The sequence below is a fragment of the Dasypus novemcinctus genome, chromosome 18 (genome assembly GCF_030445035.2).
Source record: "Dasypus novemcinctus isolate mDasNov1 chromosome 18, mDasNov1.1.hap2, whole genome shotgun sequence".
NCBI classification, from domain to species: Eukaryota; Metazoa; Chordata; class Mammalia; order Cingulata; family Dasypodidae; genus Dasypus; species Dasypus novemcinctus.
In genome coordinates, this window is record NC_080690.1 from 7753490 (window position 1) to 7768359 (window position 14870).

The following is a 14870-nucleotide window of genomic DNA, read 5'->3' on the forward strand; positions in this document are numbered from 1 at the left end:
TTCCAAGTGTTTGTTATTATTGTGAGGTTTCTCTGATTTTCTCTTTTCTAGAATAACTGCTTTACCTTCCTTAATTTTCAATGATCTTTTGTGGAACTTTCAATATTTTTTTTCTAGTTTAAGGTAAAATATGACTTATTTTACTGTTCTTAAAAAAGGCAAAAAGTGTTAATATATCTAAATGCTCAAAATAAGTAATCTACTATATTCATGTAAGAACTGTATTTAACACTTCTTTAAAGCACACACAAGTTCTCATAAAAGGACATTTAATTTAGAAGTTTATCAAAGTTAAGGGGCTTCAGACCCAACGAACACATAAGGAATGTACAAAATCCATATCCACACTCATTCACCTTCTCTCTTTCAGTGGGCAAATAGCAGTCCATTGCTGGGTCCTCGGATCATAACATTCCACAGACTCAAAAAGCTTTCCATACGACCCACCACCCATGGCATAGATTTTTTTTTTCATAGCTGCATAGCAGCCAATCTGAAAAAAAGAAAACAATGTTGAGGAATGGCGCCATTTATTGTTAAAATTTGACTAATGAAAACTAACTTGTCTACAAAGAACACTTTAAGATATTTATAAAAGGATTTGACTTCTAACAGTAAAGCTAAGGTGCTTTCCAATATTAAAACACAGGATTTTAAAAATGAGAAGAACAATGTAATCCACATATTGTTAATCCTCAGAACAGGAGTTCTTATTCCATCTAATACTATTTCACTAAGTGAAGTAAATAAATATCCTAATTTTTAAAAGAGATTTTCAGTCTCTATTACACCAAACGAAGATTTCAATTCCATGGAACAAACTGCCATGCAATGTCTGCCCAATATAATTTAGTTGAAAGGGCACATCTAGTGAGCAAACATAATATGAGTATATCCCACTACCTAAAGATGTAAAATAACCACAGTGCTGGACAAAGAAAGCTTTGGGTTGTTAGTGGATGAATTCCAAAGACATGACAGGGAATGTAGACAAAGAGACACTATAATATCCAGTGTGAGCCATTTGTTTTCACTCTACTCAGTGAACAAAGGTAGTTCTCTACCTGTAGATTACTTTTTCTCCCCAAATCCCAATCCTGCATAAAACGATTAAGAATATAACATTTGGAAGATCTGGTTCCTCACTAGGTTAGTGCATTCAAAAGCATTTATCAAGTGTACAACTTGGGAGAGGGCTTTGCAGCATTCAGTCAGGGTAAATTCTCACACACAGTTTTCTATCTTGGTGCATGCCCTCAGTGAAGGCAAGCTACCAACACAGAGAGAATTCTGTGATGCTAATTCTTTTAATACTATCAATAGTATTAAAAGGTGTATTTAGGAAATGAAGACACATTCACTTTAAAATCCAATTTTTAAAAAAACTAGCTCTCACCTTCCTAACCATGGTCAAATCAGGTTGCTTTGTCCAGGTTTTAGAATAAATATCATAACATTCCATGGATATTAGTTCCTTTTCACCATCCTCTCCTCCTAAAATGTACAGCATTCCATCTATCTCCACAATTCCAAAGTTATGTCTTGCCTGTAAAGACATTAAAGATCTTTGTACACAAAACACTATCATTTTGAAAGGAGATATGCATATATTTTATAAAATTGTAATTTTGTTCCAGTGTTCTAGCAAAGAAGTGCCATGCTCAAGACCACTTAGGGCTTTTAAAAATATTTCTGATTTCCCTAGCAGCTTATCCTTCCATCCCAACAAAGAATAGACATCCAGTAATTTCTCAGAACAAGAGAATTACATACTTGGTGAATTCACCAGCAGAATCTTTACCTTTCACTCACAATAGCTCACAATAAGAAAAAAATAAAGTATCACCTTCACAGTCAATGAAATTATTTTTGTGTGGCAATGGGCAACAAGTTGTTTCCACGCTGACATGTGAAAGACTAGACCAGGGCCACAAGGCAGGTCTGTGGCTAGCAGAGGCAACGGGATGACTTCCTGCAAAGGCTATCTGAAATTACACAAGTCTCGGGGTTAACACTGGTTCATCAACAAATATTTGCTTGGTGCCCTCCCTATGCCAAGCACTATTCCAGGCACCCAGAGACAGAGCACCAAACAAAACAGGCACAAGTCCCTGCCTGCACAGAGCTTGTGTAAAAAATTTAAACTATCTAATGTATGGAAGATGACCCCTGGCATGATGAGAAAGGAAGCAGGGAGGGAGACAGCAGAGCTGAGGGACAGGAGGGAAGGCCTTGCTGGAAAGGTGCTAGAGGCACAAACACTCAAAGGAGGCAAGAGGGGAAGATCATTCTAGACAGAGGAAAAGGGCCCCAAAGCCAGAGTATTTCAGGACAGTTTGAGAAACTGCAAGGAGGAAAGGATGAGCAAGGGGAGGGGAAAGGGAGAGGAGGCTGGAAGGGCAGGCAGAAGCATGCTGGGCAGCGAGCCCTGGCAGGGCTGCTACTTCTCTTCCTGTTCTGAAATGCAAAACAGACAAAGGTGCTCAAGGGTAAAAAAAAAACAAAAAAAACTATGGAACACACAAACAATGCAGTTTGGTACCTCATGCATTGGCGGCAATGTAGTCCATGTATTTAAATCTGGGTCATACTTTTCTCCTGAGCTCAGTGTCTGCTTATTTTCATCTTGGCCTCCAAATACAAACAAAAATCCTTCTGCAAAAATCAAGGGAGACACAAAAACCTGAAATGTAAGTCATTGACACCTATCTCCTGTTGAATATAACTTTTATTTATTTATTTTTAAAAAAGATTTATTTATTTATTTCTCTCCCCTTCCCCCCCGTCCCCTGCCCTGGTTGTCTGTTCTGTGTCTATTTGTTGCGTTCTTTTCTTTGTCCGCTTCTGTTGTTGTCAGCGGCACAGGAATCTGTGTTTCTTTTTGTTGCATCATCTTGTTGTGCCAGCTCTCCATGTGGGTGGCACCATTCTTGGGCAGGCTGCACTTTCTTTCGTGCTGGGTGGCTCTCCTTATGGGGTGTACTCCTTGCGCATGGGGCTCCCCTACGTGGGAAACACCAATGTGTGGCACAGGCACTCCTTGCGTGCATCAGCACTGCACATGGGCCAACTCCACACGGGTCAAGGAGGCCCAGGGTTTGAACTGCGGACCTCCAATGTGGTAGACGGATGCCCTAACCACTGGGCCAAGTCGGCTTCTCAAATATAACTTTTAGAGATAGTATGTGGACACACCTTCCCACGAAAACAATCTTTGCTTAGAACTTGGGATCCTAAGCACATTTTATTTGATGGTTGGTGCCAAAGGCAACACGTTGAGTCACTCTGACTTAAACTACCCGGCGCTTCCCACTGCGGTCACCAGGCAGCTCTGGGTTATGTGAGCTCATCTAGTCTATTCCCCTGGCCTCTGTGAACCACTGCCTACATGTTCAGTCAAGACCCCAGGAACATTCAGATCTGGGGCACCTGTGTAAAGGCAAAACTGAAGGGAAAAGCAAGGAAACCAACTGTGATCTGAGAGCATTTGCCAAACTGGGAAAAAACTGCAATCTTCTTTTAGTGGTTTTCTTTGAGGGGAATGAAAGAAGCAAAAATCTAAATTCCTAGATCACAAAAAGTGGGGCTTCTGGCAGGAGATCCTCCCAAAAATTCTATACATTCAGGATGAGGACCAATCAGAATTAATATCCAGATCTAAACCTCCTTGCTTGTGGAGAGAATCTCAAGCCTGAGATTATGTACATAACCTCAGATAGTAGTGTCTTCAGGCAACTGGCAGAAACAAATGCAAAACTTCTGGGGAAGAAAAGAATCTTCATCTAAACCTTATATTTTAGAAATTCTAACATTTTAAAGGCATCAAATTATTCTTACAGATAAATTTTTAATAAAACAACCAACACTCAGCCAAAGATAATCAGGCATACAAAGAAACTAGACTCTCTGGATTTAAAATTAAAAAAACTTCTAGAAATTAAAAAAGGGAAAAAACGGATAAAATGAATAATTTAATGAATGGATTCAATAGTAGATTTGTGTCAGTTAAAGAGAAAATTCATTAAAAGGAAGACAAATCAAAAGAAATTATAGAGCGCAGCATGAAGACACAAAAGATGAAAAATAACCCAAAAGAAGGCAGGCAGAGGATAGAGTAAAAAAAGTCTAGATAAATGCAGAGAGAGAAGGAAAACTAGAACAGAGGCAATACTTGAAGAATGGAAAAGAGTTTACCAGAAGTGATGGAAGGCCAAGCTACAAAGACAACAAGCCCAATAATTTCAAAATATGATAAAAAATTTTTTTAAAATGCAGACCTAAACACAGTAGGGTGAAATAGCAGAAAAACAAAGACAAAAAAGAAATCTTAAATACAGCCCAGAGAGAAAAGGGCGATTTTAGACTGACAACTGACTTAACAATGAAAGCCATAAGTCAGTAGAAAGACTTCAATGAGCTGAAAAAAATAAATATAGCCTAGAATTCTATACCTAGCAAAAAAATTCCTTTAATAAACAAGACAAAATTAATGACACTTTTAGACAAATTTGAGAGTTTGTAACCAGAAGATCCACATTAAAGGTATGAGGTGTGAGAGAGAAGAACGAAGAAAATGGTAAATATGGGAGTTAATATAAATGAACTTTCTGTCTCTATTTATATACATTTAAAAACATACATATATAACCTATATTGATTGCATATATATAAAAATTTATTTATTTATAAATTACAGTAAGACTGTAGTACATGAAAAGATGCAGTTAAGCTGTCCTGAAGGAGAATAAATATACTGATGAGTTTGACAACTGAAGAATGTATGCTTAACTTCAAAGGCAACCGTTAAAAAAAAAAAAGCTTTGAAAATTAGTGACATAGAAACCTGTGACAGATTTGCATGGGTGAAAATTATGACGATGTATAATGTCATGGGAGGAAAATCTAAGGGAGCTAATTCTGAGAATACAGAACAGGGAATCTTGATCCATATCCTGTTGCCCACACCATTCTGTCCAGCCTTTATTACTGGCACTCCCTTAAAAAATGTTGGAACCCACAAAATGAGTCCATCTTCATAATACAGCATAGTGTTAGCCATTTCCATCATATGGTGTAGTCCTGGATGAGATGTGGCAGTTTTCACAATTTAAAAGGTAATGTTAGTGGGCAGGCAAAAAAACTTAAACAAGAAGGATTCCAGGAGAACTGCTGACAATCACCAGAATCAAATGAAATGGCCTTTTTGGGGTGAATCGAAGGGCAGGACCAAGGTGAAGAGAAAACCAGTGAACAGTGGGGAGGCACCAATGACAATCTTCCCTCTCATCACGTGAGCGCCTCAATAATGAGGTGCCATTTTCAAACTTGGAAAGGTCAAGTAAAAGATACTGTCTGTAATAACTAATTTTAAGCCATTACTAATTTAAGCAATAGTTTGTAAAGTCTCATATGAAATGCCTGCTTTTGCATAGCACTTTTATTTTTGAAATAGCTACATATTCTAATTCTAAGTTGCATGAATTTCAAAGATGGGAATATCACGGCTCAAAGAAATTTTGTGTTCCAGGTAAGTCTATTCAGTTAACTGATGGTAAGAATCACTGACTTTTGCTCTTCTATCAGTTTAAGTCATCAGGTAAATGTTCCATTATTAAATCCTTAAAAATAACTATATATTAAAGATTTGGGAGCAACAACAACTGATATAAAACACTCTTTCCCTTACCACAGTCTTGAAAAGCTAGACATGTGGTCTAGACATGGAAAATGTCATCACGTAGCGATAAGAAAAAATGTATCTTTAAAAGGTTCTGCTGCATACTGTACAACCCTGAAATTACATGACTTGATCTTGTGCTTAAGTAAAATTTACCACAGAACGTTACCTGCTGAGAGAACCCCGTGGTTAATTCTTGGCTTGCTTAAAGGGGCCAGTTCAATCCAAAGCTGCCTGTTAGGATCGTAAAGAGGGCACATACATCGCATCGCCGCTGTTGGTTTCCGTGAACTAAGGAAATAAATAACTGATTAGCAGTTCTGCACATAATAACTATTACTAATTTTATTGCCAGTAAAGAATGTATAATAAAAGATTTTAAAAACTGATTGCTATTATACTCTAGATACCAAAAAGTACTATGAATTTTTGTTGACAGGGAAATATTTCTTCTCTTACATCAATTTTCAAGCAACTCACTCCCATACTTACACTCTTTCTTCTCCACCAACAGTTACAATACACTCAGAATAACCCCGGGGTTTGAAATTTGCTAGCATTGCCTCTCCTTGCTGTGGTTGGCTGAGTGGTATATTGCTGCACTCTTTGACAATTTCTCGTACCAATGGTTCATTCAGCATCTGTTCCCGTAAATAGCTGGAGTCTAACCCGGAGACCCACAGTGCTGACATAACATCCTTCATGTGGACCTGAGGACAGAGAAGAAAGGATGAAGAGGAAAAACGGAGAATGAAACAGATCTTTAGAACATATATTCTCCCACTCACGGAAAACTAAAATTGCTCAAAGTCAGATTATTAACAAACAAGTAATAAGTGCCAGTATTTCTCGAATATGCTTCACTGATCCCTTACCCTTCTACTTCCCATAGCCTTGATAAATAAAAGTTTAATTTTTAAAAATCATGAGTTTGGATTTATATTTAATCTATCACTGCAAAGTTTTAAGCAGCTTTCTTCATACCCTAAAGCATTCCCACAAATAAAGCCTTTGCTTTATTTCAAGTATTTGGGTGGGCTGTGGGTTAAATCACATTTATACAAATATGTATAGTAATATCTCAGTACAATATGGTAAATTTAGAGAATTTAAATGCTTCCATGTTAAAATTACAAGAGGAATATTAGGAAAGCCAAAGTTCAAAATAATCCAGAGTACTATATAGTCATTTCTGCTATAATTTCTGTTCAAAAATATCTAACATGTATAATAGAAACTATACAATCTGCTACTCAATTTGCACCAACTAGAGGATTTTACATCTATAAGGCAAAACTCTTTAATCACTATTTATTAACTGGTATATTTAGGAAATTTTTCTTGGTATCAAAATAGCTATTTTTTAAAGATATACTCTTACATTCTAAGTAATAAGAGCCAACCAGTTCTTAGCATAAAGTTCAGATTAACCAAAGGGAAAGAGCTGCCTCTTGTTTCCCTAGCAACAAACTGACTTTAAGGCAAGAAGTTCAAGGAAGAAGTACCTGAAGAGCAATGTTTCCCCAACTCACACGGAAAACAGAATATTCAGCTTACTCTGCTAAGACTACAAAGGTGACTTCCAAATGTATATACTCACAGGCTTACAGAAGTATAAAAAAAAATTTACAAGATAATCATTAAAACATCAATCAATAGTTACCAAGAATAAAAACCTAATAGAATAAGTATTCTGAATACAGAAACCGTAGCTAGTCCATTATTTATAAATATTAGATTTAAAAACAAAGTGTTGTGATTTTACTTCCTTCCCCAATGTATCAACAATTTGGGTCTAAAACCTCACATTCTCTAAGACCCTTCCTTCCCAGGTTGTCACTCCTAGGAATCTCCCTTTGGAACTAACTGCACTGCCACAAAAACTCCAGAGGGCTCTCCTGCTCCACCCTGCTCTCCTGCTGGTGTTTACTCTAGGGGACCGCCCACTCCGGGAAGCTCCTCAGGATGAAGGCTCCTTTACCCCTCTGCTAGAGCTTCATCTGCCACCCTCTCGCCTGCCATCTGCATCAGAATCCCCGAAGGAATTAGCCCAAAAGGGTGCTAAAAGTAAGGGTGGGGGCACTGCATTTCTATAATCCCCAGTTTAAAGGTAGAATGCATTTCTCCATTAAAAACAATGTTTGAAGGATAGCATGATCCTTATAAGCATCCATATTTTAGCTGATATATTAGGAGTTAAATAGGTTTTTGTGGAATGGGCTAGAAAATTAACCTCTTTAATGATTTTAGGGGAGACATTTTACAAATACTTTTGAGGTCACAACCTTTTAAGTCAAGTTGAAATAGAAAGATAAAACATTTATCATTTACATTTTAAAATAAAGACAAAATTTGACTGTGTTATAAACTATAGGTACCTTTCTTATTTCTGAATCATGTGCTATCCATCGAATTACTGCCTCGAATACATATCTTTCATTGCCAACATTTAATTTCTCAAGAGAAATCACTTCTTTAAGCTTTTGAGGATTCAGTTCTAGGAATTCTTCTGTACTGCTGACATCTCGGAAATGAGTTTCCAGGTATTCCGTAGCAAGGTAATGTACGTGATGGAGGCAGTAATGCAGTGCAAAGTCACGGATCCCAATGCAGTTCTCGGCAGCAATACAGCCTTCCAAAAACTCACAGCACAGAGTCTTAAGATCTGTTAGCAGTAGCAGATCTGCTGCCTGTACAACATCTTGGATTGTATCTTCATTTAGTCTGATCTGCAGGAATATCACAAGTATTTCATATTTGAATTTAAATATTTAAAACCCAAACCACAGATCTATTAGGTTGACCACATGAAACTTCCATTTTTATAGGTCAAAGATGAGTGAACATTGGCAACTGTGCATGGTTTGACCGAATCAGGTTTTTCAAGAGTCTGAGGGCACCAAAGATCCTGTGAATGACACACGCAGTGTCCGCTTAAGCAGTGCATGCCTGAGCAGAGTACACTGGTCCACTCCCTGGCTCTAACGTGGTCATGCTGCTCACTTCTAACTGATAGAACCCTGGATGGCTGAAATGCTTGGGAAATGTGTGGTTCTGAATTCTATGGGAAACAAAGGATGGTTTCTTTAAATACTAGCACTATTGGAATTCTTGCCTCCAAATACTTTAAATTCACTTCTCTGCCTTGGTAAAAGAATGGTTTGGTGAACTGAGTGTAAGCCCTTTGAACAGAGAGGGTCTATGTTGCCTCAGAAGCCTCATTTTGAACACCAAAACACTGTGCACAAAGTCCTAGGTACAATCTGGTCTTAAAACTACTTTTTGAAATAAATCCCTAACAATGGATTTTTTTTCCTCTCATTTTGAACGTTTCCTTCTCCTTACTTTTCTTCAATTTTCTTGGTGCTTTTTCCTCTACCCACTTAATGTTTTTTTCCATAAAACAGGGAGATAACGTAAAGAAATCGGCCTACAATATATTTCACAATTATAAGAAGTCCAGGCTCTCGCCCCAACAATGGGTACTTAACCTACATTCAGAAATATAAAGAAGAGATTTCTTGGATAGTAGAGCCAAAAAGATTTTTACCATTTTTCTCACATATACAAACCTAAAGTAAAATTGCCAGTCACCTTAGAAACTGGGCAACAAAAGTGTAGAAAGAAGTATATTGAATAAGCCACAAATAAGGAGAAACTTGTTTTTAAAAAATATGACATTAAATTTAACCAAAAAAGAGCAGATAGCTATAGACTGTTCAAATATAGGCATATGAAAAAACACCAAACTGCTTCACAATAAAACTATACCACCAATTCAGGGGATTATTATAACATATGCTGCAACTGTGGTTTTACATTTAAATTGGAAACAAAAGAAGTCAATCTGTAAACAAGGTTTTAAGTGTCAAATACAAGCCTGAACATGAATATGTTCTTATAATATTACATTAATCACTGCTGAATTGATTTTACAAGTTAGACAAGAGGTTGGTCCAAAGCCTGGTGAGGTAATACTAGAATATCTCCAGTTATGTTAAGGGCAGTCCCCAAATTAATTTAAATTCATTTATTTCAACAATCATACACATACACATACCCTTACACCCATACACCCACCACCTAGCATTACCAAAATCTTCAAAAAGGATAATAATCACCAAGTTTGACTCCAGACAGAATGAAAACATTTAGGGAAAGTAAGCAATATAACTCAGAATACTTAGAAAATACATAAGAGAACTAGCCCTTACAAAATAGAAACGGAAAAACAAGAAGAATGAAGAAGGAATAAAGGAGAGAGTAGGAAATAAGATCTCAAAAATAGAGATCAAGCACATTCCTAAAAAACCAAATGTAAAATACACTAACCTCTTTCTCCCTGGTGTAAAATTAGCCCCAATCCATGCTTAAGATTTTGTTAACACCTAGGATTTTTCTTACGAGTCCTCATGCAATACTTTAGATCATATAATAAGTAGAGGGTAGAAGGAGAGCAAAGGGAAGAAGTCTAATTCTGTATCACTTTCTTCCCTGGGTATCAATAAGTCCCCAGAAATGTAAGTAGGTATAAGGAGTGAAGGAAAATCTGGAAGAAAGAATGGGGGTAGGAGAGGGTGCTGGTACTAGTGAGGGTGCCCTGTCATTTGCATGGATCCCCTTACTTGGGAATGAGCTACAGGGAACTCTAGTTCTACAAAGTAAACCCCGAAGTCCAAGGAAGCTCCAGGCCATGGAGACTTGTTCTAGGTTCCACAATTACTATGGGTACAGAGCAAGATGGGATGCAAAACTTAAAAACCCAAACCAAAAAGAGAGCAGTGAGGGGAGATCCCATATTCAAAGCTCACGCTGGGTGCTAGAGCTACAAAACCTGGGATTCGGGTCTAAGATCTTACTTAGCCTGCTTCTCTTTTAAGAAAAAGACACCAGAAGAATGCATTTGGGGTGCCACTGTCAGCAGGAGACAACAGCCAAGCACACAATGACACAGGATGAAGATGACAGATGACAGTAACTGAGTTACTTTGTCATATAATGGATGAAAGGAGACCCTCACCCTGAGCTTGAGAAGTCTCTACTTAGCGCGTCCTTCCTTTGTTTCTCATCATACCTGCCCACTGAAGATGTAATCCAGGATCTCTCTCATAACCATTACCGATATCCCTTCAAGTTCAATCTTATAAGTTGATCCATCATCTTTTGGAGGATTATAGTTTAACTTTGTCCTAAGAAAGGGAAAAAAATGTAAAATTTCTATGAAAGAACTTAAATAGCTACAGATATTTATACACTAAATACTCTAAAGTATATGGCACTTATAGTGTATGAATCCCCACCTAGAAATTGAATTTTAGATCAATATATTTTTTATAATTTTTAACTACAAAACATTTGTTCCAGAATTTAAACTACTACTTCTCAAAAAACAAAACAAAACAGATTCAATCTCTTATTTCACTCTGGAAATCCCATCCCTTTTAGGCCTTTTTCTCCCCTCTCATATTTGATTACCTAATTATTTTTGATAATATAATAAGGACTTAACAAACTTATCACCCAAAACAAAAAGCTAGGGCCTTGAAAATACCCTGCTTCTAACCAAATGGTCCTCCCTACCAAACCATTCCTCAGCCTCCCCCCATCTAAGATAACTGTTGTCCTAATCCCATGTGCAGTCTTCTCCTGCTTTCTTATTACTGTACCCATGAAATACTTTTTGTTTTTAGTTTTATAAAAAAGTGTTTCTTTCATGCTGTATGCCACCTTTTAGTGCTGACTTTTTCATTTAATATTATCTTGCTAAGAATCATCCACACTGTTGCACATCTCACTGGCTTTTTTTTTTTTTTTAAACTATTGTATAAGATTCCATATTCTTGCAGATGGGCCTGAGATTTTTCCAGGTTTTTGCTATCGTGAACAGTATCACAATGACTATTCTTGTATGTCTTCTTTTGTACTGTGTAAAAAAATGTCTTGGTTATACCTCCTTGGAAAGGAAATATTCCATTTTTGGAAGGTGATACTAACTTGTTCTCCAAAGCAGTTGGACCAGTTTTTAGCCTCTTCTGCAATGAGTAAGAGCATCTATGGATCCACAAACTCAATGACATCTGAATCTTCAAACCTCTTCATTTTTGCCAAATAGGTGAAATATAGTATTACATTGCTGTATGATCTGTATTTCCTTTATTGCCAAGGTATTGAACATCTCTTTATGTGTTTGTGGCCACTTGCATCTCCTTTTCTGGGAAACACCTAGTCAGTTCAAGTGTATTGCTATTTTTTTTTTTTTAAAGGAGGTATAGGGTATTGAACCCAGGACTTTGTATCGTACATGGGAGGCAGGTGGCTCAAACCATTGAGCTACATCCGCTCCTCTCATTTTTTAAATTGAGTTCATTGTCCTCCTCCTATTGAGGTATAGGAATTCTTTACATATTCTTAATACTATTCCTTTGGCAAACTTTACACTTTTTAAGGTGATAAACACTTTGATGAACAATTCTTCATTGTTAATGCTTTTTGTGTATTGCTTAAGAACTCTTACATTACCCAAGGTCTAAAAGGTTTAAACTAAGAAAGTTTAAAGTTTTTATTTTTAATTTAAGTTAAATTTTAAAAGCAACTTTGAAATATGCTGCTGATATGAATTATAAATCTGCTAAATTTCACCGATGGTATCATGTTAACTGCTAACTAATAATCAAGCTATCTAAGAAAAGCACACCAAAGAATGCTAGTAGAAAAGTAGTAACACACATCTATTTTTATTTTAATAAAATACCTAATGTTAAGGTAGAACATTTTAGAAACTAAACATTTAAATTCATCCTTTGTATTCAGACTTTTCTAACAAAGTCAATAGAAAATCAGACTTTTGATAGATGGACTAAAAAGAGAACAAGAAACAATATTAACAAAATTTCATAACCTAGACAACAGACAGGAATAACAGACTTGGAAGATCTGGAGATGCTTAATCCTAATACAACAGTGAGGAAAGCAAGACACAAAATAATTTGTACCTAAGAACTCTCAGCAATTGACTGAGGTAGCTGTGGAAGTAGGGGTGAAAGATGAGCTAAAAATAGAAGATCTGACTGACAAAGTCTTAAGAAACAGCTGAATTCCCAGATCCTCCTTTACTGTATATCTATAACTTCACTGCACAGCTCAGTAAGGCTCTCCCAAACCCTAGTGGAAGATAAGCACTTACACTCTGAAGAGTATAAGATTGAAGGGTAGGGAAGCAGAATTGGCCCAATGGATAGGGCATCCATCTACCATATGGGAGGTCCATGGTTCAAACCCCGGGCCTCCTTGACCCGTGTGGCGCTGGCCTACACGCAGTGCTGATGCGTGCGAGGAGTGCCGTGCCATGCAGGGGTGTCCCTGCGTAGGGGAGCCCCACGCGCAAGGAGTGCGCCCTGTAAGGAGAGCTGCCCAGCGCAAAAGAAAAGTGCAGTCTGCCCAAGAATGGCACCGCACACACGGAGAGCTGACACAGCAAGATGATGCAACAAAAAGAAACACAGGTTCCCGGTGCCGCTGATAAGGATAGACACGGTCACAGAAGAACACACAGCAAATGGACACAGAGAGCAGACAACTGGGGGGAGGGGGATGGGGAGAGAAAAAAAAAATTAAAAAAAAAAAAAAAGATTGAAGGGCTTGGGAAGCGGACTTGGCCCAGTGGTTGGGGCGTCCATCTACCACATGGGAGGTCCGCGGTTCAAACTCTGGGCCTCCTTGACCTGTGTGGAGCTGGCCCACGCGCAGTGCTGATATGCGCAAGGAGTGCCCTGCTACACAGGGGTGTCCCCGGCATAGGGGAGCCCCATGCACAAGGAGTGCACCCCATAAGGAGAGCCGCCTAGCACGAAAGAAAGTGCAGCCTGTCCAAGAATGGCGCCGCACACACGGAGAGCTGACACAAGATGACGCGACAAAAAAAGCCACCGCAGATTCCCAGAGCCTCTGATAAGGATAGAAGGGGTCACAGAAGAACACACTGTGAATGGATGGACACAGAGAGCAGACACCTGAGGGGGTGGGGGAAGGGCAGAGAAATAAATAAAAAATAAATCTTAAAAAAAAAAAAGATGGAAGGGCTTTAGACCGGAAGACATGGCACACATTTGTGCATGGGTATACTACATACCAAAAGCAGGACAACAAGTAAGTGTTTACATACTGAATGCTGAGATCACCAGTCTTCAGAATTTATTTCCCAACTTCACTTCTAAAATGCTGGAAGCCAGACCTATATCCTCCAGGCAAGAAACTGGAAGACTTTTCTGGGAAATTTGGTTAGCCCAAGAGGAAAGACCTAAAAATGTAGATATCTACCCTAAGAAAAAGACAGCTTGATCATGTTACAGTGAAACTCACAGTAACACACCAATCCTAGAGGCTCCAAGCATCCAATACCTTTTGGAGCAGCACTTTTGATGTCACACCACATGCAGAAAATATAGTATTATTCTGGGATAAACAGGTGAGGCTGACTGTAGGTCTGAGGCTAGACCAGGGCCACAGCTTCCTCAGATGCTACCTAGTCACTGTGGGCTGATGCCATCAATATCTTCACACTCCTGCAATGCTTCTTTTTTTTTTTTCTTGCATACTGATTAAGAAACACTGATGTTTTAGATCCCCATTCTTACAACTGAGCAAACAGGAATCACTAGATATCTGAGAAAGAGAAAAGATAAAAATCAAAACAAAGAAAACCTCTTGCTAATATTCCCAGAGAGAAGAGAGGATACTGTACCCACGAAAACAGAATAGGATACTATAAAAGGGCACTCTGAGAACAACAAAAATTAAATAATTGTCCAAAATTTTTTTAATGTTATAAAAGGGTCAAAATAAAAAGTTAAGGAAATCTCCCAGAAAAGAGAAGAAAAAAAAAGAAAGCTAGAAATTAGGAGAGCTAAGTTAAGAAAACTGGAAGATTGATCCAGAAGGTTGAACATCTTAAAAAATAGTAATGAGAGAGAGAAGACTATAAAGTAGTGCCCATAGCCATGGATGTAAACAGACCCACTCCAAGGCACACCTTCCAGGCATTTCAGAATACGGAAAGAAGGGGAAACGGACTTGGCCCAGTGGTTAGGGTGTCCGTCTACCACATGGGAGGTCCACGGTTCAAACCCCAGGCCTCCTTGACCTGTGTGGAGCTGGCCCATGTGCAGTGCTGATGTGCACAAGGAGTGCCGCCCCA

General features: G+C 38.2%; 1 protein-coding gene across 2 annotated transcripts in view; it reads right to left on the reverse strand.

Moving 5' to 3' along the window:
* The window catches only part of GAN (gigaxonin), a 79684-nt gene that overhangs the window by 33670 nt on the left and 31144 nt on the right, over positions 1 to 14870 (reverse strand). For both annotated transcript variants that reach the window (XM_004449490.4, XM_071209047.1), the window contains exons 2-8: positions 10752 to 10866; positions 8056 to 8406; positions 6170 to 6387; positions 5847 to 5968; positions 2543 to 2655; positions 1397 to 1546; positions 357 to 493 (exon numbers count right to left, since the gene is read on the reverse strand). In XM_004449490.4, the coding sequence (XP_004449547.1) occupies positions 357 to 493; positions 1397 to 1546; positions 2543 to 2655; positions 5847 to 5968; positions 6170 to 6387; positions 8056 to 8406; positions 10752 to 10866 (1206 nt within the window). The remainder of the gene's footprint in view (positions 1 to 356; positions 494 to 1396; positions 1547 to 2542; positions 2656 to 5846; positions 5969 to 6169; positions 6388 to 8055; positions 8407 to 10751; positions 10867 to 14870) is intronic.